A 27730-nucleotide genomic window follows, 5' to 3' on the forward strand; every position below is an offset into this window, starting at 1 on the left:
AGCACAAGAGTAGAAATATGAGCACCATAAAATCCCCCGTAACAGGCAAGGGAAATTTTCATGGTTGTGTAGTTATTTCAAAATGTTCACACAATCACAATTAAGGAGCCAAAATAGTTCTTAATTACCTTGCTAACATGGGGAAGAGGATTATATAGGAATGGGGAAAAATGAGGGATTTACCACAATAAATATGAATAAATAATGTTTCAGAATCCCAAAGACAACTCGACGCAAATAAGATACAAAAATCTGATACGAAAGAAAGAGTAAGCATTGTCATAACCGTTTATACGAAAAAAAAACAGTCACAAAAGACTTGAAGGAGAATAACTTTCCTTTAAACAAATAAAAAAAAATAATGAACTTGCTTAACAAGTGTCCATAAGGTACAACGGTGACACGTGAAAAGAGAAAGGTACATAATTTGATACAGCGGTGACACGTGAAAAAGAAAGGTACATAATCAGAAGTGTGCATCCTTTAATATCGGATTTCCATTCGCAGAAAATTCACATCTTCCTTGTTGGAGGCATCTCAAAAATGATCTGCCTGCAATTCGGTGTATCTTACAAGAGATATAGATTCATGGCATACATAAAAACTTAAAATTCGTTTATTTCTGATATCAACCAGGAAACTGTCTTCCTGATTTCCTTCTCGGCAGTTTTGAATCAAAGGCAATTCGTCTGATCAGTGATGTAGCCACTACCTCTTCGCTACAACCTTTATCTATAGGTATTATTTCGATCACCGCTCCGTTGAGCTGAAGGAATGAGTACCTACTATTCTCAGTCGACCTCGCATCGTCCGCCAAGCCACCATACCCCACATTTCTTCTGGGGAAACAATTCATCCTCGCAGTGCTCAGTTCTCTGGTTGAGTCTTTCCGACCTGGTGTTTTTAATGCATGGTTAAGTAAGAGAACTTCATCAAGCAATCCCGTCGCAATTTACACAAGAAAGAAAATCTAAAGGACGTCATTTGATCGTCTGTCTGCCTTTAATTTAACGATCCATTTCTTCCACGGCTCAAGTCGAGGGAAAAAGAAGTGTTACCGAGATAAATAGGGAATCTTACGAACGCTGGTAGCACAGAACACCAGTAATAAATAAATAAGTAGCTAAATTTATAATTAGATATAAATTAGGCAATAGAAAACTAGAAAAAGGCCACAAAGGATCAAAACTCTCTTCTGGGAAAAAGCTGACTCCACAACAAAATCAACAAAAGCAGCAAGAATACTTATGCAACTTCTCACGCACAAGAGAGCGTGACAGAAAAGTCACTGATGGCCGTTAACGGACGCACACATCCTCCGACCAAGTTAAAATGAAAGTAATAGGAAGCGTGATGAGAACTGAGTCACGTTCATGCACACAATACATATATATATATATATATATATATATATATATATATATATATATATATATATATATATATATATATATATATATATAAATATGTAATATATATATATATATATATATATATATATATATATATATATATATATATATATATATATATATATTTATATATATATATGTATATATAATATAATATACATATGTATATATATATATACATATAGTATACTGTATATTATACAGTACATATATACTATATATACATATATATAATATAATATATAACACATAATATAGTTAAAATTACCTAAACAGTGAGGTTCCAAGTAAGAGACAAAGGGGATAATGAAAATATCCTGTGTAGAGAGTGAAAGTTCAAGTTTATACAAGACTATTAAGAAAGACAGGATTTGTTTAAAAAAGAATATCTTAAGAGTCTCTCTTGACTAATGAAAGTTTATTCATTAGGTGCGGCCCTTAATGAAATGCTGTAGTAACGTTGTATGATACTGGCGACATTTAAGTTCAGAAATATGGAATATTAAAATCCTGTCATTTTAAGTAACTTTGGTACAACAGCCCAAGGGAATTAGAGGGCTAAAAACTATCTGGCTGTCGTTTACTTCAGTCAATAATAATAATAATAATAATAATAATAATAATAATAATAATAATAATAATAATAATAATAATAATATTATTATTATTATCACTTCCGCTAGCAAAGTCGTAAGAAGTTACAGCTTCACGTCAGTAAAATATCCATAACAAGCTATTGATGGATTTCGGTGATTTTTTGAGTAGTGGGGGATAGACTAAGAAGAGCTTTATTAAGTAGAGATAAATCCGCATTTGGATATAGATCCAAGTATTTCAGAGTTTTCGGTTCTTCCTGCATCAAGAATTTTAAGCCGAACTGACTCTGGCCGTCATTTTAATATGAATTTAACGTTACCTCCGCCAGCAATGCCTGAAGAAGCTTATTCCACCGTTCTGTCGAATTTCAAGTGGATGATTAACCGACTGACTTCTTTATGCAATCTGGCGTCATAAGGAGTAAGGCCACCGACGAGCGGATTATGGCTAACTTAGGGGATGCAACTCTTCCATAAGAACTTACACACCTATGCTGTGAGCATTCCTGAAAACTTCAAAGGAACTTAAGGGTCAGGTGCAAGTGGCAACTGGTCACAGTTAGGCCAAAAGCCAACAACTGTAACGTGTTCGCCACACCGCCGATCTCCTGAATCTACGAAACTGAGTAATGCACGATTTGGCCAGCACTCGGATGGGTGCCCACCAATGAATACCTAACGCTGATGGCATAAGTTCCCACGTCCGTTACTGAAGCTTACGACATACCTATGGAGTCCAGTGTGACTGGCAAAGTTTCAAAGTGAGGGTTGGAAATCTTACAGTGAATGAGTGAAGGGCTTGCCGTGACGAAATATTCACCCTCCGAATGCTATTCATTGCTTATAAAGAAGTTTTCGACAACTATTTTCAGGCGATACTGCCTGCTTATTAAACTATTATTAAAAAATACTCATAGTGGCATGAGTCTTGAAATGGAGAAACAAATCCAGTTATGTATGTGTACATATATTTAAAGAATAAATCTGTACAGAGAGCTTTCGAGAATCTATTCGATTCCCCTTTTCAATCTGGCGCGGTGAAGTTCAAACACTAACCAAGTAAAAATACAAGACTCAAAAACATGCGAATTGTTTTATAAAAAAAGGAACCGGTCGTCAAACATGTACCAGGCAATGTCGTCGCTTTCTGAGGACAACCCCCAGTCGTCTGGAACGTCTAACTGGTTGTTGCCCAATGCGGTCGTTCTGCTGGTCACCAACAGCATAGGAGGCACCGGCAGAATCGGTTAAGGAAGTAACCGTGTTACCTAAACGTGAGAAAGAGAGGCAACCGCAGCATCAGGTGTGGCTAACGAGACAACACTTATAATGGTCTTTATTCTTGCAAACTTTAATATATTATATCCCTGAAATAAGATTGTTGGTGAATTTATCTTCCTACGTAAAAGATTTATTGTCCTCCAAAGATAGCCCACTATCTGTCGCCGCACCCTCAACCAGTCTTCTCATGCCAACATCCTTACTTCCAAAAATGACTTTAGAATCTGCCCAATTTATGCTGTGGTCGAGCTTTAGACTGTGATTAACTAAGGTGTTGTTTTCCGCATGTACATTGGATGCTCTTTTGTGTTCCCCGATTCTTGTGAGCAGCCCTCTACCACTTTCCCTTAAGTATTTAAAGTCACATTCTGTACAGGGAATTTCATACACACCAATATGTTTATTGTTGTGACTCTGTGTACTGTGTACACATACATAACTGTGGAATTATTATTATTGTGATGATGATGATGATGATGATTATTATTATTATTATTCATAATGTACGACTGGATTCAAACAGCCCCGCCCCCCCGAAAAAAAAAAAAATTTCCTGAACAAACTTCTACAGAACTGAACACCCACATGTCAAGAAGAAACAGGAAACCAAAGCGAGGTAATCAGACTTCTTCAAGAACGGCTCGCTTACTGTATTTAAAACTTAGGACGGACAACCGCACCAAAATCCAGTGTATACTAGTCTCCATGAATAGGGAACGCGGTCTCCTTGCATATGCTCCGTTTGTTTTTCACAAACCTGTAGTCACCGTGGGAAAACCTCGAACACGAGGATCAACTGGTCCAAACAGTCCTTCACGTTATCCACAACTGGAAAGTAGAACACCGCTTTTCGCTTAATATCCTGAATCATTTAACCAGCCTCTTCTTCAAGGGGTTTTAACATCATCTAGGACAGTGGTTCTTAAACTTTTTTGCCTTGCGCCCCCCTCTGCATTATGTATAGACCCCAGGGCCTCCCACCCTTGAAATTTTTTGCCAACTATAATCTATAAACAATATGTTGTCTATTTGTATGCTATTATACTTATCATAACAATAAAAGACAATTCATAAACAAGATTTGAAATTAAAATTGATTTATATTTTGAATTTTTGGCATGTTTTGAGATAATGATTAGAAAATATATGGAGGCAGTGATAACGTTTTTGGCAATTTAGTAAGTAACATCACAAATTAAAAAAATAATTGGCACCATCTGGCAACTCTGCTTGCGCCCCCCTTGGAAGCTTCTGGCGGCCCCCCCAGTTTAAGAATCACTGACCTAGGAAGTGAAGTCCATCATCGCACGTTTTCTTTGTAGTATCTGTCCACGCCATCTTCTACTGGACAGTAAAAAATTAAATACCTCGGTGCTAATAATATCATTATTATTTTGTCATCAATTTGACGTAGGTTGCATTAATCGTTCAACAGAGTGTGAGAATATTCCATTATCGGCAGAGCCTGACAGCCATCCTTTCTTGAAAGGGAGATCTCCTTAGTCTTCTTAACACGATTGACTATCAAGAAATTAGTCTTCTTAAAAGAATTAACCTATCAAGACTTTACTTCTCTTGAAACAACTGACCTATCAAGAATTGGGTCTTCTTAAAACAACTGAGTAAGCAAAGACCCTCAAATAAGAGTTACGGTGCTTTTTACGACTTTCTCTTACCTGTGACTCTTCCCCTTTACCGTTTTTTTTTTTTTACCCCAGGTCATAGTTCTCCTTGCTCAAGTTCAGATTCCCTGGGTTTGTAAATCTCTCTCTCTCTCTCTCTCTCTCTCTCTCACGATAACAAACGGGAAAATATTCAGACACCGTTAACTCGGCCGCAAAACTGCAAGATGATGAACTTATTTTTTTATATATAAAAAGAACATTATACCAAAAATGTCCACCATATTTCAAAAAACTGCACATTCATTCTTACTAGTTGTCCAGAAAATTCTAACTGTGGAAAATATAACCATTTATTCATGTCAACTTAACTTATTAGCCCTAATGGTTTAAGGCACTAAGTGACGGCCGTCTTAAAGCACTGGAACTGATCATAAAGGATTAGGATTTTACAAAGAAAAATAATAATAAGCATTTTGGGCTTGAGTGCATTTGCTTGAGGGTACACTCGACAACGGTCTCCTCTAGTTTATTTATATTCAGGGTTTAAATGATCCAATAATTGACTTTTTAATCTAAAGATAGCTAAGCTTTATTTTTCATTCTAAATGAATTATACATACATACACATACACACACATATATATACTGTAATACACATACATACAAACAATATATATGTATATATATATATATATATATATATATATATATATATATATATATATATATATATATATAAATAATATAATATAAATATGTTTAATATTTCGCATTCATTGTTCTGTTCCTATATATATTTATATATATATATATATATATATATATATATATAAATTATATATATTATATATTTATATAGGCTATATATATATATATATATATATATATATATATATATATATATATATATATATATATATATATATTATATATATGTTCTAGGTATTTTGACTCCCAGAACTTCATCCCGGTAATTTCACTCCGGGTATTTTGACTCCCGGTAAACTGAAATCTGATTTCGTTAACACCCGGCAATTCGACACCAAAAATAAATAAATAGCTTATTTAGAAAGTAGATACTGTATTTTTTAAATAGCTTAGGACAATTACCTTATTTAGGAAATGAAAATGAAAATTTTATTGTTTACATATATTTTTTTAAATATATCAGTAACATTGAGCAGCTGCATCCGGGCTCCTGGCGTTATAAAGTAATTTTTTATAACATGTCTCGTGCCATTCAGAGCACTGACGGAGGAAAGAAACTCGTAGATGACTTGAATTACGTGTACGAAAGGCAGAAAACAAACGATGCTGGATAAAAAATTTATTGGAAGTGTGAAGTGAAGAGTTGCAAAGCACGCCTGCTAATGCAGGTAGGTGTCCTTTGCCACTCTTCATTTCACACTTCCAATAAACTTTTTTTATTCATCAGCGTTTGTTTTCTGCCTTTCGTAAATTTAAGTCATCTACGAGTTTCTTTCCTCCATGGGTGCTCTGAATGGTACGAAAATGGCCATAAAGAATGCCTTTTTACTGCCAGGAGGGAAGAGAGCTCGAAAAACTAACTCTACTAACTAAATGCACTAGACTACTGTACAGCACCATGGTTTGAGTCCTCCTTCCCTCTTCCCCTGTAGGGGAGGAGGGAGGGAGGGAGGAAGGACGATTCCAATATTGGAGCCTTTTCAAATGACTTTCGCCTTTTGCCCTACCTTTCCTGCACTCTAATAAATTACAAACACATTCCAAATACACGACATGCACTAAATTGTAGACTAAACGACAAAATGGGACTGTCCCATTCTTTTTCCCTTCCCCTTATACCTTCCTTTCACACACCCCCTTTTACCCCCTCTCCCAAACCTTATCTTTTACCGGGGGACCCTTTGGGTTTTAAATCGATTTGTAATCGAACCCTCACTCTATCCTACCCGCCCCCCGCCTTACAATACCACGAGGAGCTCGGATGCTTCAGCTTAATGTTACTGATATACTTGAATAAGAAAAATATGTAAACTAAGCCTTCAACTTTCAAAACAATCAAATTATGTCATTTCCATTTCCTACATAAGGCAGTTCCCCTTGGCCATTTTATAAAAATATGCTTCCTAAATAAGCTATTTACTTATTTTGGTTGTCAATTACCGGGCGTTAAAGAAAACGGATTTCAATTTACTGGGAGTCAAATTACTGGGATCAAATAAAAGCAGGCGTCTACATACTGGCCACTATATATATATATATATATATATATATATATATATATATATATATATATATATATATATATATATATATATATATATATATATATATATATATATATATAAAGGCAATGCCAAGAAGGAAAGGAGTGGTGCTGGGACTTTCGACTCGCTGTCCTGTTTCACGGAGTGTGCTAGGCCTTTCGACTTACTGTCCTTTAAAGGACACCAAGTCGAAAGGCCTAGCACCGCTCCGTCGTTTCACTTTCCTTCATGGCATTGCCTTTATGTATATTTTCATCACGTTCCACATTGTCGTGATTCAGTTACACACACAATATACAGAGTGTGTGTGTGTATGTGTATATATATATAATATATATTTCACATTCTTTTTTCTGTTTCTATGTATACATATATATACATATTATATAATATATTTCACTTTTTATTTCTGTTCCTATGTATATATATATAATGTGTATATATATGTATATATATACATACATATATATATTTATACATGTACATAAACATATATAAATATATATATATATATATATATATATATATATATATATATATATATATATATTATATACATATAATATACACGTATAATATATTTCGCATTCTTTGTTCTGTTCTGTCCTCTTAAAAAATTATGCGAATATTATACGGTGGAATATTTTGCTGCCTTTCTCCTTAAGCATTTGTGTTCACTATGAATAATAATTATATCATCTATCATCATTTTTTCCGGTCGATTTCCATTCATAATCATGTAAGCAATTCAAAGTCAAAAGGCCTCTGTAAGTTCGAACAAACAAATGTTACATTCTGAAATTCTAGCAATAATTACAACTCTACACTCTACGTGGGATTATTATTTCTCTTATTATCGTTACCCCTCTGGAAATCTGACCTTGAAAAAACCTCGATAATTTCTGAGACAGAAATCTGGAACTGGAACCATGATCGGACCTTGATGGGAACACGAAATTTCCGAAGCGTCAGCCATGTTACTGGAGTGGTAATCTCTATATTTAAACAACTGCTCATCCCCTGCCCTGTCTCCAAGGTGAAAGAAAAAAATTCCGGCCAGCAAAAGCCACTAAGAGGATTACTTTCAGATTTTTGTTGATTTATAGTTAACCTGAGTCAGCAGGTTTCTAGCTGTAAAATCATTTAATCGTTATTATTATTATTATTATTATTATTATTATTATTATTATTATTATTATTATTATTATTATTATTATTATTATTATTTTATTATTATTATTATTGCGCGGAAAGTGTAGAAAAAATTAAGTACTACAACTTTTGTATTACGAAATTACGAAACCTTAATTAAACGAACATAAAAAGGTAGAGATTTTTTCAGAACTGTTCTCCTGTTGTTAACAACCAACAAATAACATACTATTTCGTTAAAAAGCTAAAATTAACATAGCTAAAATGACCAACCATAACAATCATCGCCAGTTAAAGAAAAGCTTTAAAGAAAAGTTTTGCTTACTCAGTTTTTCACCTGAGTACAGTATATTCATTTGTTTGTTGACGCTTGGATGCTTGCTCAGAAACTTAATGAGGAAATACTTGGCTTTAACAACAACAACAACAACAACAACAACAACAATAATAATAATAATAATAATAATAATAATAATAATAATAATAATAATAATAATAATAATAATAATAATAATAATAATAAGTTCAGTAGGGACAGCGCCTTCAGTGTATTTAATATGTATCCGGCTTTCTCCGGGAAATGAGAGTCAGGTTTCTACCTTGAATAAATTAGCTAAGTTAAATGAAGATTCTGGTTCTATTAGTACAAAGTTAAATTACATCCGTAAAAGCCATCATAATTAAAAATACAGACCTAATATTGGTGGACACAAATAAGGATTCAAAATTGCATGACTTCATAATATGTGTCATAGTCACTACATTGGCGGAGTTTCTGATTTTGTCACTAAAGTTTAAGGAAACATATTTCAAAATGATTGCATTTTGTAGCGTGGTGTGCATGACCATAATGGAAATATTTCTGTCGACCTTATCATTTCGGACAACATGGTCGAAAACATCTCGTAAGTCAGGGTCGAGTATGGGTGAGTCAGGGAGGTTTTGCAGTGGATGTTTTGGTGCGGTGGGGAGGAATGCAAAGTCTCAGTAGTCCTATGTTTATTATTAAGCTCTTAATCTCGCTATAATCATTGAAGAACAGTCTTGTAAAAAGATACACAGAGAGCACTTAGGTCTATAACAAACTGATATTAGCCAAAACATGTTCTTGACAGAGCTACCGATCCTTAAACCCACGATGCGATTTGGTTGGCTGCCATTTCAGTGCACTTGTTCACTGAAACAGGCGTCGAGGGTCGATTTCACGCCCCACTTTCCCCTTTTTCCATGATAGACCGTGCATCTTTTTATCCGGACTGATTAACGAACGAATCCGTAACGCCAGAATGACAAGGAAAATAAGGGAGACACCTTATACTTACATGGGTAAGTAAATCCAAGGTAAAGATTTCGTTTTCATGTTCCATGACTAAGAAAATTTAGAGAATGAACAAAACAGATTGAAACGGAGACTTAGAGAAATGCTGATATTTACACACTCAAGTAAGTGGTTCGTGCGATGAAAAAAAAAATGGACTGAATTGTTACAATATACTGTCAAAGCAGAGAACTACTGAAAGGGGAAATAGGTGCCGTCATGCATGATAAAGTAAGGGAAGTGAACTTGGGGACGCCTAGACCAAATGCAAGGAGGAAAATTACCTCCGAAGAGAAAGAAGATTTTACTGCTTGAATGTGGGAATAGGTGGTTTGACAGGTGCTACAAGCAAGATCGCGTTAGAGCTTAAACGAAGGACTATCCTTCAGGAAGAGAGAGGGACTTCTAAAAGATCAAAGAATAAGAAAAACAAATAAATAAATGACATAAACAAATATTCATGTTAGCTTTCAGAATGATCTCACCGCCTATAATCCAAATTTTCCCAACGTAAAAAATACTGTATGTGAAAAAATTTTTTTTAAAGAACCAATTCTTTAAAAAGAACGGGATGTAGGTTTCTTGAATTACACTTGGGGTTTAGACCGAACTGTTTCTTTCTTTCTTAATTTGACTTATTCTGCCCTGAGATACGTAACACCATGAAGTTGCCACCATCGTCTGCCTTTTCAAGTTAAATAATGTCACTGCATAAACCTATGGCCTTACCAACGCTTTCTCTATTATATATTTTGTTATTGTCTACGTCAGTGGACCTTAAGTAGGATAAAGAATAAATTCCATAGAGATTTAGCTAGAGTTTATCAGGCTGCTAGTTCTGTTGCTTTTGTTGATGATAAAGTTCATAACGGGGAGAGAGAGAGAGAGAGAGAGAGAGAGAGAGAGAGAGAGAGAGAGAGAGAGAGAGAGAACGGGGCTTTACAGGTTTTTTTCGCTCACTTACTTATTCCTCTACATCTAAAGGCTCACCTAAGGAGAAGGGAAATCAGCTTCCTGTCCATTACACCTTCACATCATTGCCTCCAGTGGTGCGCAACGCAAAAGGGCCTCATGTCTATGCTGCGCTTTATCTTCCACAAATCTCCTCTCACCTCCAGTTTCATGTCTCATACTTCTCAACCAAGTTGGTCTTGTGCTTCTCACTTTCTTGGTGCCCACAGGAGCCCAGCTGACACTATCACTATCATGGATCATTCTTACTTGGGTAGTGTGGAATTTCATACATGAATTTCCGTATTTGGGTCACATTGTCACGGACGACCTAAAAGATTACAGCAGACATGGAACAGAGGTGTCGTAAACTATGTGCAACTGGCAACATGATTGCAAGGAGGTTTGCCTTCTGTCACCGAGACATATTCAACGGGAATATCGCAGTGACGTAAGAGCAATGCCTCCATGCAGTCAGGTCACCTACTTGGCTGTGACTCCCCGTCATCAGGCTTTGTTTCCTAATTCCACATTCAGCGACAGTCTAGTTAGCCTGCACGGTGTATTTTCGTATTCAGCTAAAATCTTCTCTTTAGCGATTCCATCATACCGCAGCGCTTTCCATTTTCTCAGTATCTTTATTCCTTGTTCCTCTTTACAAACCATGAATTAATTCACCAGTATATTCAGGTCTTCTTCAACTTTTGGTATATCAATCAAATGATCTCCCTCTCGTCTCTTATGCATGACCTTGAAAAAAATGTTCCGCCCACGTTGTCTTTCTTCTTTTTGTGCAGCTATTATTATAAGTTTTATCCTAATACCCATGCGACTTCCTGAATATCAGACTCGGTCACATTATGTGGCCGTTTTTCCAAAAATTCTCTCTACTTGCGTTTTGTTTACCGGTGATTTCTAGTTTTAAGTACTTAGCAGGTTGTACTTTGTCTCTTTCGTTTTCCCTCTCAAACAGAGCTTGCTGCAGTCTGCTTTACTGTATCTGAGGTCTCAAGCGATGTACAAGGTTTCCGTCTTGTTATCCCATACTGCTGTATTTCTTTTCCCTCCGATCACATTAATAATAATGATTAAAAACAAGTAAAAAATGCGCCGAGGTTTCTTCGGCGCAATCGAGTTTTCAGTACAGCGTATAATCAAAGCCACCAAAAATAGATCTATCCTTCGGTGGTCTCGGTATAATGCTGCGTGAGCTGTGGCTCGTGAAACTTTAACCACGGCCCGGTGGTACCCTGTCCTATATCGTTGCCAGACGCACGGTTATGGCTAACTTTAACCTTAAAATAAAAATTACCGAGGCTAGAAGGCTGCAATTTGGTATGTTTGATGATTGGAGGGTGGATGATCAACATACCAATTTGCAGTCCTCTAGCCTCAGTAGTTTTTAAGATCTGAGGGCGGACAGAAAAAGTGGGGACGGACAGACAAAAGCCGGCACAATAGTTTTCTTTTACAGAAAACTAAAAAGCACAGAACATATTACCTTTGGTAAATATGAAATACTGTAAAATATTACATCATCGTCAACAGATCCCACACAGTAATTAGCTTCACTTACATTTAGACGTACTTTAAACTCTCGTCTATGTTACTTTGCTCTGACGTCAACAAATCAAGACAAAAATAGCATTAACAGCTAAAAAAAAAAATAAAATAAAATATAATTTACCTTCGCCGTCGTGTACTCCTCTTCACTCATTAGACCCAATTCAACTCTTTTTCTCCTCCAACTGGTGTATATGCTTGCCGTGGAATTCCATTTTTTCTTGGTGTTGAAGAAGAGAGGAGGCCGGGTTTGCCCGACCTCGACAACGTTCACATACTTGGTGTCGTTCGCTTCCAGACGACTGAGACTTCTCCGGGAATATGAACATTCTTCTTCTTCTTCTCTCGTGACGTTTTCGCTGAAGAGGTGTTGCTTAAGCACGATTCTAGTCATGTTTCCCTCGTAGTCGTAGTTTTGGTGCACCTGAGAAGAAGCGAGGATAGATTGTGATAAGGTTTGATGCAATGAATAGCATTCTTTCTCTGGCCACTTAGCACCTCTGTTGCAAATATGACACTAAAATGACATACGATAATATCTGTATGGTATTCATAACCTTTATATAAACAGCACACACACGAGAGAGCTAGCTACTACATCTGCAACTTTGTTGTGAGTAATATTGAAATTCATCAACATAAATTGGTAATAAGAACATTAAAAACTTCTGCTACCTCATAAAGCAGATATTGACTTCCTGTGCAAAACATAATTTGTAAACCTCTAAAAATACCAGAGAGAGAGAGAGAGAGAGAGCGGTGGGGAGGGGTGTTTTCGGAATCTTCAGCAACGGAAGTTTTTATCAGTAGGACGAAACAATGGCTGGAGATGACAATGCTAATGAGATCGCCTAACGTAACTAAATAAGGTCGGTGATCCCTTGATTACTCAGTCTCTTCTTATTCTTATTCTTCTTCTTCTTCTTCTGACATTAGTGGACGTCTACGGACCAGGCTTTCTTTGATTCTGGAAAGCTCGTCACAACAATTATGATCATCTATGGGGTAGGTTGCTAACTCTCCTTCAACTAAACATTAAGGAAAGAGAGGAGAATAATAGTGGTGCTTGATCCCAAATGATTCATGAGACACTTCCCTTTATTGCTATTTACGACAACAATGAGAAATTTCCGTTTAGTTTTCAAAGCTTTACAACCAATGGAAAGGAAAGAGCATTTGTCTTTGCGATAACCTGGTCATGTTAAGACCATAAGAAGAGACAGCTGTCATATTTAATTTCTTCATGTCTGATGGTGATCACAAAACTGTTGTTTTCGAATCTTGAACTGTGCCACGAGTGAATGCTGACATACCTGCTTCTCGTCTTTTTATTATTTGCTATTAACTAAACATCTGTTTATCTTCACACCTTTTGTTACTGCGTCCGTTCAAACTCAAAGTGGGTCCATACCATCGAATAATGATTGGCCATATTATTCGTACTAAGGCCTGGGATAATGCAGTAGGGTAACTGGCTCCTTTTACACATCTTGCTGCCCAGGCTCGTTCAGAGCAACCAGCAGAGGCGGTTGAGATGAAGACGTCAGTGGTCGTCTTCTTGTAAACAAAGATACGTTCTCAACCAAAGGCAAAATAATTTACATCACTACAATAGAAACAATACCAATTATTATCATTAGGTATTTTATCAGACCACTGACGAATTATTCCTAAAATTACTTTGCAGGAAAAGTTATCAGTTTTAGTACATGCTGGGAATGCAGGATGTTTGCTAGTCTTTAAGCCATCTACGGAAAGATGGCTTTTGTCTTGTAAGCATAATGTTCTAAGTGATAAAATTAATTACGAGGTGGACAGTATCAAGTTCATCACTTGTTAAAATGTATGTTTACCGCTGCCTGAAGTAAGATAAATGCCCGTTTAAAGCTGGAAAGATTTAGACCCTGACTGCATGAGCACCATTTAATACCGTTACTTGTGGCACGGCACAGCAAACTGGCGAAATCGTCGTCTGTGTAACAGCGCCTTTCGGCTCTCAGCTGACAATCGTACCCATTGACAGCAGGGTTAACTGAAGGAAAAAAGCTGGGCTCGAACCTGGGACCTCGCGAATGCACGCCCAAAAAGAGTTGAGAAACAATACTTATTTACCTGGGGTTGTGCAGTTTCAGGACTTGATGACAAGGAGAGCAAAAACTGAATATATGTGGATGAATGGAGGAGACCAAGAGGGAAGCATCAACTTAGAGCAAACAGAAGTAAAAAGAGCTACATCCTTTAAGTACCTTGGGTCGTGTGTCACTGATTGTGGAGGGATGGAGGAGGAAGTGAACCACAGAATACAATCAGCTTGGTGCAATTGGAGGAAAACATCAGGTGTGTTATGTGACAAAAGATTTAATGTAAAGATGAAGGGAAAAATGTACAACAGCATTGTCAGACCTGCGTTGATGTATAGTTGTGAAACATGGCCCATGAAGAAAGCACAAGAGAGAAAGATGGAAGTGGCTGAAATGAGAATGCTACGTTGGATGTGCGGAGTGACAAGAAGAGACAGGATAAGGAATGACTTCATAAGAGGGACGGTGAAAGTTACAGAAATATCAAAGAAGCTGCAACAGAGACGATTACAATGGTTTGGACATGTTATGAGAAGAGAGGAGGATTCTGTATGTAAAAGAACCATGAATATGGAAGTGCCTGAACAAGGAATGAGGTAGACCAAAAATGAGATGGAGAGACACAGTTAACAGGGACATGCAGGAGAAGAACGTGAGTGAGGTAATGGTGCATGATCGCAGAAGATGGAGAAGACTAATAACAAACAGCAACCCAATATAAAGATGGGAAAAGCTGAAGATAAAGAAGATGACAAGGTTCACCGAAAGCACTCATGCGAGAGCATTCTTCTAGCAGTTTATGGTAAAACGTTAATCCGTGTTGTCAATTTATTTCTTAATGTTAGTGCAAAACTTGAATCACGCAGGCTTGTTAACATGATTGTCACACACGAACAAACATATAGAACTGCAATTATGTCGCCAGTATTGAAAAAGAAAGACCGGGTGCTTGGTGCAAGATGTGGCGGCATGGTAGCAGAAAAGATTATTGAGAGTTGACAGTAAAACACACTTCGCATGGTCCCAAGTATGCGTTAAGATCAGAAATTCCTTCCCCAGCTGGTTATTGCGAGCGATTGTTGTGTTTCGTTACAACACTGAATGAACAATTGGTATTCGTGGTTTTGTCGCGGTTTGTTAGCTATTAAGATGCCTAGTGCCCGTTTTTATTTACTTTGCTACTGGTATCTGAAGTAATCCGAGTTTAGAAATTTTGCCACCGAAAGGCTTCACTTACATTGCTTGTTAATCCGTACACACGAACATGAGCCAATTACTTGAAATCGTTTGTTTTTTATTTATGTAAGTTTCATATTTTGACACACTACTACCTTTCGATCATGATTTTTCCGCCGTATTACGAACATAACTATTACTCTCTGGATAAGAAGTATCTGCGATTAGGAACTTCTTTATTCCATCTGCGCTCAATGGATGATTAAACCTATTTCTGTTTAAGAGTCAGGTTTGTCATCACCTCAGAAGAGAAGTCCAATAACAGTATTCTTAGGGTATTTTCTTATCTTCTCGTCTAGTGGCATCCTTTCATACGAGAGAAAAAGAGGTTTGTCACACACGTGTATATGCATATATATATATATATATATATATATATATATATATATATATATATATATATATATGCTACAGAGAATATGTGAAATCCAGGATTTCACAAAATCCCTAAGGGAATTTGTGAAATGAGCAACTTGCCTAGGGACATTTGATCCCCGAGGGCTAGTACTAAACACGGCGAAACAGTGATGCATCTACATTGTTCCGCCATGTTTGATACTAGCCGGATCAAATGTTCCTCGGCGAATCGGTCATTTCACAAGTTCCTAGGGGATATCGTGAAATCCCTGATTTCACATATTCCTTGTAACACACACACACACACACACACACATACACACACACACACACACACATATATATATATATATATATATATATATATATATATATATATATATATATATATATTCCTTGCATGAAATGCATAAATGCAAATTCATTCTCTCCGTCAGCGCAGCGAGGTCATAAGATAAATTCTGCTTTACGCATTCATTAAAAACAGGATTTGGAACTGAGCTACTTTTTAGTTTAAGCATAATTTTGTGGTGCTAAACATTTCGTGCAATGTAGGCAGATTTTTGTTGAGTACTGTTATTCACCGATTTAATGTGTTCAGACTATCGGCAGAAAAATAATTGACATAACGCACAAACCTATATACTTTCAGTTATTGAGGCTTGTGTGTTTTTCAATATCATGGTTTCAAAAATATAACCGTTCCATTAAAACCTAAAATTTCCCAAAATAAAAACACGCCTTAAAATTAAATGTAATAGAAATAAATAAAGTAGGCCATTGTTCTGTGACAAATCAACTGATTGGCTAGCTGGACTAATACAGAATCCTTTCCCTGATCAGTTGGAACTGGTTAAGTCGCTTTCGCTTTCTCAAGCTCCTGTCTCTGCAGCCACCCGAATATCTCGTTTTCTCTCATAAATAGCGGGAGACAAAAGTAACTCAATCTAGCTGCTCTTTCACGCTACAGGAATACTAAAATCGCACCGATTGTCTTCTCTATGAAACGTGATAGGATTGGAGATTTTAGGTTTTCACTTTCTAACCTTGCGCAACTTCATTCTTATGAGCTGTTAGCATGTATCATTTGAGTTTTATCGCAATAGTAACTCTGGAAAAATTCCCACTCATTATTGCCGTGGCTTGGGAGTCGAGATTATTCGTGTTGGCAACGCTATATACAAGTTCATATGTTTGTGGTCAACCAAAAAAAATTCCATTTCGAGATTTTTCATGTTGGCAACACTGTAGAAATCTTTATTTCTAAGGTGGCAACCTTTTACAACTGTTTATCTCCATATTAGTAATTCTAGTTGCAAGCTTGCTTTGATTAAGACAAATTTTAAAGAATGAATCAAATTTCGTGTTTTGACATTATACACTATTTCTCAGTTGCTTCAATATAGGTAAAGAATCAAAATATAGGACGTTCAAAATTAGGCAAGTTCCTATAAAAACTCGCCTGACGCGGTCTCATAATAGTTGTTCTTGCTTGGGAAATACCCCACAGGTTCCAGACGAATGTTTGTTGACGCACTTTTACTCCAATAGCATTTACCTTTTTTTATGAAAACATATCACCTATATAAACTTAAGGGTGCTTCTTTCGCTTGTTATCTACTTGGCGGAGGTTCCATGAGACGTCATGTTTAGTACTAGCCCTCGGGGATCAAAGTATTAAATTTTAAACCACCGTACGGTAAATGTAAAGTAGACGGCCGCACGAAGACCACACAATATAGAAATAGGTGTATATAATACTTTGATCCCCGAGGGCACCCCGAGGAGCTTCCGCCAAGTAGATAACAAGCCAAAGCAGCACCAACTTCCAAGGATCCGAATCACCGAAACTTATTCCGTAGAGGTATTTGCTTTTAACAAAAACTAGGGGTTTAACTTTAATGCCGTAAAATATTTCCTCTCCTGTTACCAAAGCTCCATCCCTGTCAGAAATTTAGCTTTGTGTCCCTTGATGAAAGGACTGAATCAGAAACCATTTCATCTAGTTAAACTCTATTCTGGTCATTTCTCAATGCTCGTTTACTGGAGGTCCCATTCCAGGAAAATATCTATGTGGGATGAGCGCAAGGTCTCCTGACATCCTCCAAAACCACCATAAGCGGCATTTCTGGAAATAACCAGTCATCAAATTCCTTAATTCACTGAGCGTGAAATTCTTTCCTTGCTTTTCGATTTTCCGTTTAGTGAAACACTAAATAATGCAAACCCGACAATGGGCAGGCTGAATATGATTTGTATATCAAAACTGTATACGAAAGTAAATTAGTCTATATACCTACTATTTAAATCAGATTTGAAACTACTTTTAAACAGATTTTAGCGATTTGAGAATAAAGCTTTATGAATAGCCTATTAGGAGCCAGATGGCACGAAAGAGCGAACAATTATTCCATAAGAAAAATTACGGAAGTTCCCAAGTAGAGACAATGAAGAAGGGGAACTGGAGATGGTCTGGACCGTTAGGCGTGTCCTTTCCGTCACCCCAGAGAGAATAAATAGTAAGTAACAGTCAGCTGGGCCTCTGTTGGAAAGAAGGAAGACCCAAAACTTTTTGTATGAGAACTCCGAGACGGATGGTTGAAGGTGAGTGGAGAATTTGTGGAAGATTAAGCACAGGAAAGACACGATTGACGAATTTCACAGAGGCTTAAGAGTTTCCGTCAGCCCTGGCCTCCCTGAATGCATAACGGATACTGTATTTGTTCGTTTCACTGACTTTCTTATGTATATATACAGTATATATTACATATACACACACAAACACGCACACACACACACACACACACACACATATATATATATATATATATATATATATATATATATATATATACTATATATATATATATATATATATATATATATATATATATATATATATATATATATATATATATATATATATATATATATATATATATATATATATATATATATATATATATATATATATATATATATTAATTCCTTGGTGTTGAAGGGGTAAATCGAAAGTCTTTAAATAACAGACATATGTACGTTCTTTTCACACATGAAATCCCCGTTCCGAGTAAATATAAAAGCTACAATTTAAAATGTAATGACTACTGTACTGTACTTGAAAACAGAATTTTAAAGAGATAACAAAATTACGCTAGTCAAGCAACGACTCTGAGCTTCCTTTTGTACGAAAAAGTTCGGGTTTCCGTTTCGTTTAACGGTATAATTTTATCGGTTATTATCTTTACCTTGTTTATCTATGAGAGCTGCGCAGCAATTACTACCGCTGCCTCTCCGGTAGTACCCTACCCTAGTAAAGCCCCTAACAGGTGCTGCCATCTTACGCCAGGAAGGGCAGCAGCCCTTCTGTTAGCCATCACTTTTCATCTGCTTCATCTATTTATCTACTATTGAAAGCTGTATGACAAGACGACAAGAAATAAAAATGCAGTTTTATGCAATGTAGTAGTATAATTATTATATAACTATAAATAATACGATCTGTTATATTCACTGTTTAAATTTGTCTGCATTGAAGTCACTTGGTTAACGAGATTACAAATCATTATTTATCCATTAATCTCCCACATATTCGCACTATATTTTCCCCGTTTTCGCGTTTTTTTTTTCCTTAGTCTCTTGTTGGAAAGTACAATAATGGTCTCTGTATACATCACTTATGAATTTGTAGAAAACAATTGTTTTGGTATGGATGTAAGATGCCATAATGTTTTGTGTTTTTTACTAAACGACAATGTAATATTTCTTTCAAGCTTTCATGCCTACGTGAAATGTAATTTGATTACTGTTTAGTATCTAATTATGTGCGGAGGATTTTCTCTGACTAACCATTAAATACATCGAATTATAATGGAATATTCGCTTAAGAAAGGGTAATTGTTAATAAAAAAAGGTAGTCTTTTAGTCAATTTCAGGCATTGTCGAGTTATGAATGCTTGGTCTAGCGTTTACCGATTTTCATTTGCTGTTCCAGGCTATTATATAATTATTTATGGATTTAATTCTGTATTTTATGAAAAAAAAACATTAAAGGAAGTTATTTAAACCATTTAAAATCCCGATAATGCTACATTACCAATTGGACATTAGTCGATCGCCTTGTTAGATACCGTGTTTGTCCACCTCGTTCCTTTTTCTGCATTACAGTGGTGGTTACTGGCAGTCATGGCTCAATTACACAGGCTATATCATGCAGTAACGAGGTACATTTAGAATAAAGATTCGAGCAGTAGGAAATGCAAAGGCATGAAGAAGGTGCGTTGAAAATGTCAGCACCAGTGGAAAACGCATAAGACGAGTTTGAGGTTGTTTTGTCACTGGAGAGAATGGCAGAGGAATCTGTTGAGACTGGTGAACAATTCAGAAATCTAGTTTGGGGGGGAGGGGAAGCAACACGCATGCGTAGTTTTCAATGAACTGGCCCCAGCCTCACTTCGGGCAAGTTTGCATTATCAGTGTGATGTAAGAGTAACGAGAAACCAGTAGGTTGCCAGGCATGCCCGATCGCAGTGCACCTTACGGGTATTCAAAGCGAAGTAGGAGGTTTCAACAGAGAATCTGAGTTGCATAAGTAAATTTCACATTATCCCCTGAAACTTATTGCATAAGAGGCAATGATGGGGCTCTGACAACCTCACCCACGGTATCAGGGCAGGTTTATAGCGGGTAATGGGTCTTCCTCTGCATGACAAGTTCCAGTAAGGCTTTAGGAAAAATACTTAAATACGAGTTTTATAAAATACCTATGTTATCACCGATCTTAGAGGCTCTTATGTACCAATAAGTAGATTATGAGAAAGATATACCGCAAGTTCGAGATCTTTTAATGGGGACTGATTCACTCTTGAGGTCTTAATCCTAATGCAAAAACTATGACATGGAATATGTGTGTATATATATGTGTATGTATGTATATATATATATATATATATATATATATATATATATATATATATATATATATATATACATATATACACCATTTGGCCTGTTTTAAGGCATGCATATTCAGTCATTTATTGCACCACAATTCATATCTATGAAGTTACTATCATCTGGTATATATATATATATATATATATATATATATATATATATATATATATATATATATATATATATTTCTCTCCGTTTGAAATCTTGCACTAGGTTTGCCTACTGTTATAAGGCTTACATATTCAATCATTTATCGCACCACAACTTGTATCTGTGAAGTTACTATCATCTGGTCTCATTTTCTTTATTCCCATAAATAGTAGCATACTGCAACCTCATGCCATCTAATGTTATATATTTTGAATATAATAATGCTGTGCTTGTTCAGGCTTATGTAATTGACCAAGCCTTCTACTGTGATACTGCGTCAGAGCTAGTTATATAGAGTGTATCCGCGTAACGCAACACGCACTGTGCGCCACCATCTTCGCAGGCAGAATAAAGCAAAATCCGGTTGAGCGTAAAATCATTGACAAGCGACGACAATACAGTGTAAAGTGAGACAACATTATACAGTAACAATGCCTGCATTTTTTGCAGTGGTTGAGCGTTCGCATAGGCATGACAGGGAGAAGGACAGGTCATTTTATCGTCTGCCTAAAGTAATTATTCATGAAGGGGAAACGACGAAAGAACTTTTACAGTCACGAAGAGAAAAATGGCTAGCCAACATCGGATGATCTCACAGCAAGTTATGACAACATTCGTGTGTGCTCGGATCATTTAACTGGTAAACTTATATCTGTTGAACAATGATTCTATTCAATATTTCTCACACTTTTATTAGCAAATAAAACGTTCATCAGACTGTACACTTGTCAATTGACTTGTTCAGCAAACTGAAGTTTAAATATTATGTAAGACTGCAATCTGTGCCATTTATCTGTAGTTAAAGTTAAGTACTTTGTATTAAGTGCTTTATTTGTGCACATTTTTAAATTTGATTTTTTTTATTCCACGCGTAATAATGAGACATTTTATTATATATTTTTCAGACAAACCGGCCACAATGTATGATCAACTATATCCGGAATGGGCACCTACAGTGAACATGGGTCATGTACTGGTACTACGCACCCCTTCTCCAACTAAATGCAGATACAAGTGGCTGAAAGTTCGCTCTGAAAAGAGAAAGACACAGCCGCTGCCACAGCGCTGCTAGATCTTCGGTGTTCAACGCCATCCACAGAGATCAGTTCATCACTGGAACAGCAGACAAGTACATCTTCACAGACTGAGGTTGACATGAGTTTGCGAAGTGCAGATGGAGAGCGAATTGCAAAAGCTTGTGTGTGAAAATACTGCTCTGAAAACTTGTGGAAGCATAAAAGTTTGACATGCCATTTTTTAAAGATAATGACACAAATGTAAAAACTACACAGGATTTACAAATTTTGAGGTTTTGAAAGCCTTACATGACTATGTTGAACCTGACATTACGGAAACACAAAAATGTCTTGAACAAATTCCAACAACTGATCATGACTCTGATGGAATTAAGACTTGGTGCTTCTAACCACGATTTGGGGGTTCGGTTTGGGGCCTCCAATTCAACGATATCTCGTACCTTCCATAATGTGTTGGAAACATTGCATGTGATTTTGAAACTTGCAATATACTGGCCATCACGTGAAGAATTGCGGAAAACAATGCCGATGAGTTCCGAACACACTTCGGGTCAAAGGGGGCAGTCATAATTGATTGTTTTGAAATCAGTTGTGAAAAACCTTCAAACTTGGGAGCTCGTGGTGAAACCTGGTCGAACTACAAAAACACTAACACTGCAAAATATCTGGTTGGGATTACACCACAAAGTGTGATATCGTTTATTTCACATGCTTTTGGAGGGAGAGCCAGCGACAAACTTATCACAGAAAAGTGGAATATTGGATAAACTTGTACCGGGTGATGTTGTGTTGGCTGACCGTGGCTTTGACACACAGGACAGTGTAGGGACAATGAGCTCCAAAGTTTACATTTCCGCATTTACGAGAGGGAAATCACAGCTGGGTGCTTTAGATGTTGAAAAAACCAGAAGAATTGCCAACAGCAGGTTCGACGTTGAACGGGCTATAGGTCTTGTGAGACAGAAATACTCGGTGTTATCATCAAGATTTCCTAATGATTTTTTCCGGCCTAGTCAGGATGGAAATATTACTTTTGGACAAAATTGTTACTGTATGCTGTGGATGTGGACTTACTAACTTGTGTGATTCTGTTGTCCCATTTAATTAACAAGTATGTGTCTGAATCTCTTAGTGGATTAGCCTGTTGTGAAAATGAAAATCTTTATGAGCATATAAAGTTTGTTTAATGTTTTATTCATTGCCATATTTATATTCAAATCAGTATTTTTTTGTTGTTTTTTTTATTCTGTCAGTTAAACATGCAATTTCTTGTGTATAATTTAATATATACTTTGTTATTGGTTATACTATTATTCTTTTATAAAACTTAACATCATTTCAGAGTACCTTCTTGTATAATACATCTTGGGGTGTGATTTCAAAAAGACTTCAGAGAGGAGTATATACTGTCAAAATTTCAAACAGCAAAAAGAAGCATGATCTTTTTAAATTTGGCTTTTGAAAGGAGGATGTCTGATCAAAAGGTGAATCACACCCCTGTATGTGAAGACAAAATTTTATTATATGGAAACTACTTATAGTACCACCTAGCAATAATGACCCGGTTGAGGTTGGAATTATTCATCCAAACACAACGAATATTATAATACATCATTCACTCTTTTTATTTTTCTGACAAACCTTTATCAGCCAAAAATGACATTTTCAAAAGTTGTAATATAAGCCATGAACTGCTGCAAACCATTTCATGCAAATATAAATACTTAAAATTATGCATACTGACAAACATACGGCTGCTGTTACACGAGTTCTGCTAAATGTTTGTTATATTTTACACTGCCATGTTAATATTAAGACATTTTAATAACTGTAATAAATACTGTAACAAACATAGACAAAAACATTTTAAATAATGTCTGACAGCTGCAGTCTACTGTTGTTTTCTTTAATGAAATCAATGATTTTGTTTTTAACGTCGCCATTTCATCACTACGCGCACCTTGTCTACCAATCGTTGCGATCTCTATACCAGAGTCCCCAGACCAGTACTACGTAGTTCGGTGGTCTTCCACCAAGGTGGCGCTGCAGAGTCTTGCGGCCATCTTTAAAGGTTTGGTAACCCGCAAATTCAACGGGGGCTCAGTGCGATTGTGAATTTTATTTTTATCGTTAATGTTTAATGAGTAGCCTAAGTGTTTAGCGAATGTTTAGGGTTTAGTGAGTAAGTGTTTAGTGAATGTTTAGTTTAGGGTTTAGTGAATGTTTAGTGTGTAAGTATTCAGTGAATGTTTAGCAAATGTCTTGCGAATGTTAGTGATTGTTTAGTGTGTAAAAATTCGGTGAATGTTTAGTGAGTTTTTAGGGTATAGTGAATGTTTGTGTGAATGTTAGTGTTTACTGTGTAAGCATTCAGTGAATGTTCAGTGAGTGTTTAGGGTTTAGTGAATGTTTAGTGAGTGGTCAGGGTTTAGTGAATATTAGTGTTTAGTGAATGTTTAGTGTGAAAGTATTCAGTAAATGTTTAGTGAGTAAGTATTCAGTGAATGTTTAGGTTTAGTGAATGTTTTGTGAATGTTAGTGTTTAGAGAATGTTTGGTAAGTATTCATTGAATGTTTAGTGATTGTCTTGTGAATGTTAGTGTTTAGTGAATGTTTAGTGTGTAAGTGTTTAGTGAGTGAATGTTCATTGACTATTTAGTGTTTAATGGTTGTTTAGGGATTTACTAAGCATTTTGGGTTCAGTGAGTATTTAGTGTTTAATGAGCATTTAAGATTTAGTGAGTATTTAGTGTTTAATGAGTGTTTAGTGTATAGTGAGTGCTTAGTGAATGTTTCGTGTATAGTGAGTGCTTAGTGAGTGTTTAGTGTTTAATGAATGTTTAGGATTGAGTGAATATTTACTGAGTGTTAGGGGTACAGTGAATATTTAGTGTTTTATGAGTGTTTAGTGAGCGTTTAGAGTATAGTGACTGTTGAGTATTCAGTGAGTGTTTAGTGTTATTGAGTGGAGTGTATAGTAACTGTGTTTAGTAAGTGTGAGTGTATAGTAAGTGTGTGTGTTTAGTGAGTGTTTAGTAAGTGTGAGTGTTTAGTAAGTACAAGTGTATTGTGAATGTTAGTAAGTACAAGTGTATTGTGAATGTTAGTGTTCAGTGATCGTACATTACTGTTTTGGTTAGTGTTTCGTGACTGTGGGCAAAGAGAGTCCTGCAATTTACAGGAACCATTTATGCTAAACACTGCTTAGATCCAAGACCAGATGCTTAGGCTTTGATCACAATGGTTGGAATGCTTAGGCCAACCATTTTTTTTATAAGGTAATTTTTCTCCGTGAAATTGGGTCAAGGAATAATAATAATAATAATAATAATAATAATAATAATAATAATAATAATAATAATAAAAATTAATATTAATAGTAATAATAATAAGATAATAATAATAGCAAAAAAGATAAAAATAATAACAGTAATAAAATATAGTACTATGAGCTGGACCGAGACCTTTCAATATGGTGGCCCAGGTCACACGCTCGGCAGGGAGACCGCCACTCCAACGATTGACGCTCTATGCTACCAATATGGTGGACAGCGGAAATTACGTTGTACCGGGTGCGCTCTACAATATATGTGTAGTTTATATATAATCTAAATAATCGGTTTAATCTAGCCAGTATAATGTAGCACATACATACATACATATATATATATATATATATATATATATATATATATATATATATATATATATATATATATATATATATATATATATGTATATATGTATATATGTGTGTGTGTGTACGTGTGTTACGTTATACTGGCTAGATTACACCGACTATTCATTGATTATATAAACTATACAACTATCCCTGAAGTAGTATCACAGTAGAGGGCTTGGTCAATTACATTAGCCTGAACAAGCACAGCATTATTATATTCAAAATGAACAAAATTATATGACATGAGGTTGCAGTATGCTACCATTGATGGGAATAACGAAAATCAAAACAGCTGATAGCGACTGCACTGATACAGATTGAAGTGCAATATATGATTTAATATGCATCCTATAACTGTGGTCAAATCAAGGGCAAGATTTCAAACTGTGCACCTAACATATCCTTCTAACGCCTGGCAAAGCACTATAGGGAAGATTCTCCACAAGAACCTGTTTCAGAACAACAGTCAGGTAGGAACATCAATGAACACACGCGCGCGCACACACACACACACACACACACACACACACACACACATATATATATATATATATATATAAGAAATGTTGATTTTTACGACCCACGTGTATTTGTTTACATTAAAACTCGCCCTTAGCAAGAAGGTGCCTGCAGGGTTGCCATTCATTGGGTTCGCCATTCGCCTCTAGCAGTCAAATTTTAGGCCTATTTTTCTCATTATACATCTTTTACGCATACTTGCCCTTCCAGGATACCAAGGCTTTCCTTTCCAATACATCTTTCGCGTCATCTTTCTAAGTGTCAACTTGACTAGCTGTTTTGTAAATAACATTGCCATGCTCTACATATTGTTTGTTGGGTAAAGTCACAACATCACTTTTCAATCAGTTCTTTGAAACTGGACTACTATTTTGTTTTCAAACTTCTAGTTTTAAAACAAAATACTGTTAACCCATCGGTGTCACTCTATTTAAATTCTAATATCTAATACAATTTTATTATAAAGAAATATAGGAAATTAAAATTTCTTTACAAATGCAGTGACTTGCAATTTACGATAGGCCTATCCTAACCCCTTTTGAAATTCGATTAGCCTAAACGTAGTAACCTCCTCCCTAGATGCAACTCGCTGATCGACACAGTTGTATTCCTGCTTTTGCATAATGAGTGGTTATCAGGTAACGGGGGAATGTGTTTTTAATGAGTATAAAAAAAAAACTTGATTTTCAGTTGGTGCATCATTTGTATATTATATATTTATCAACATATTTGTTAATTTCCATCTCTATTTTATCTTTTATCATTCTACTATTGGCAATGTTAGCCCTTTTTTATTCATATAGGTATGTTATTTTGTGGAAGCTTGATTAGAAACTTTTTGAATATAAATTGCTTACTTCCTTTGACTTCAACGTGTCAAGAAATGCAATACACAAGAGTACAAAGTAAGTATACCTTAGTTTAACCAGACCACTGAGGTGATTAACAGCTCTCCTAGGGCTGGCCCGAAGGACAAAACTTATTTTATGTGACCATGAACCAATTGGTTACCTAGCAACGGGGCCTCCAGCTTACTGTCGAATCCGAACCACATTATAACGAGAAATTAATTTCTATCACCAGAAATAAATTCCTCTTATTCTTCATTAGCCGGCCGGAGACTCGAACACGGGCCCAGCAGAGTGCTATCCAAGAACTATACCGACCCGTCCAACGAGGAACTACACAAGAGTACAAGAGCTGAAACTGTTGTTTCTTCCTTTACTTTTTTCATATTAGATTATGAACAGGATCATATAAAAAAAAAATGTAAACGAATGATTGGTAATTTTTTAAGGTTGCGTGTTTCCTTGTGAATGCCATCAATGGTGGGATTTGTCCCTACGCCAGCCTCAGTTCCATATACTATATTGTATACTGCCCTTGGTCAGGCTGAGACTAAAAGGGAGATCAAAATTAGCATCAAACGAGAGCTTCTTCCCTCAAATACAGGATTAGCGCACCTTCACATCTTGAGTTGCAATGACCGGGAATGCCTTTAATTAAAATAATTGATAAGGTAAATTTAGGTCAGATATACCATGAAGTACGCTTATTATTTC

General features: G+C 36.1%; 1 protein-coding gene across 3 annotated transcripts in view; it reads right to left on the reverse strand.

Moving 5' to 3' along the window:
• LOC136828648 (carbohydrate sulfotransferase 11-like) overlaps positions 1-27730 on the reverse strand; it is a 46929-nt gene that overhangs the window by 15004 nt on the left and 4195 nt on the right. For all 3 annotated transcript variants that reach the window (XM_067086690.1, XM_067086689.1, XM_067086691.1), the window contains exon 2: positions 12275-12574. In XM_067086690.1, the coding sequence (XP_066942791.1) occupies positions 12275-12544 (270 nt within the window). In that variant the 5' untranslated portion in view covers positions 12545-12574. The remainder of the gene's footprint in view (positions 1-12274; positions 12575-27730) is intronic.

This window comes from Macrobrachium rosenbergii, chromosome 43 (genome assembly GCF_040412425.1).
Source record: "Macrobrachium rosenbergii isolate ZJJX-2024 chromosome 43, ASM4041242v1, whole genome shotgun sequence".
NCBI lineage: Eukaryota > Metazoa > Arthropoda > Malacostraca > Decapoda > Palaemonidae > Macrobrachium > Macrobrachium rosenbergii.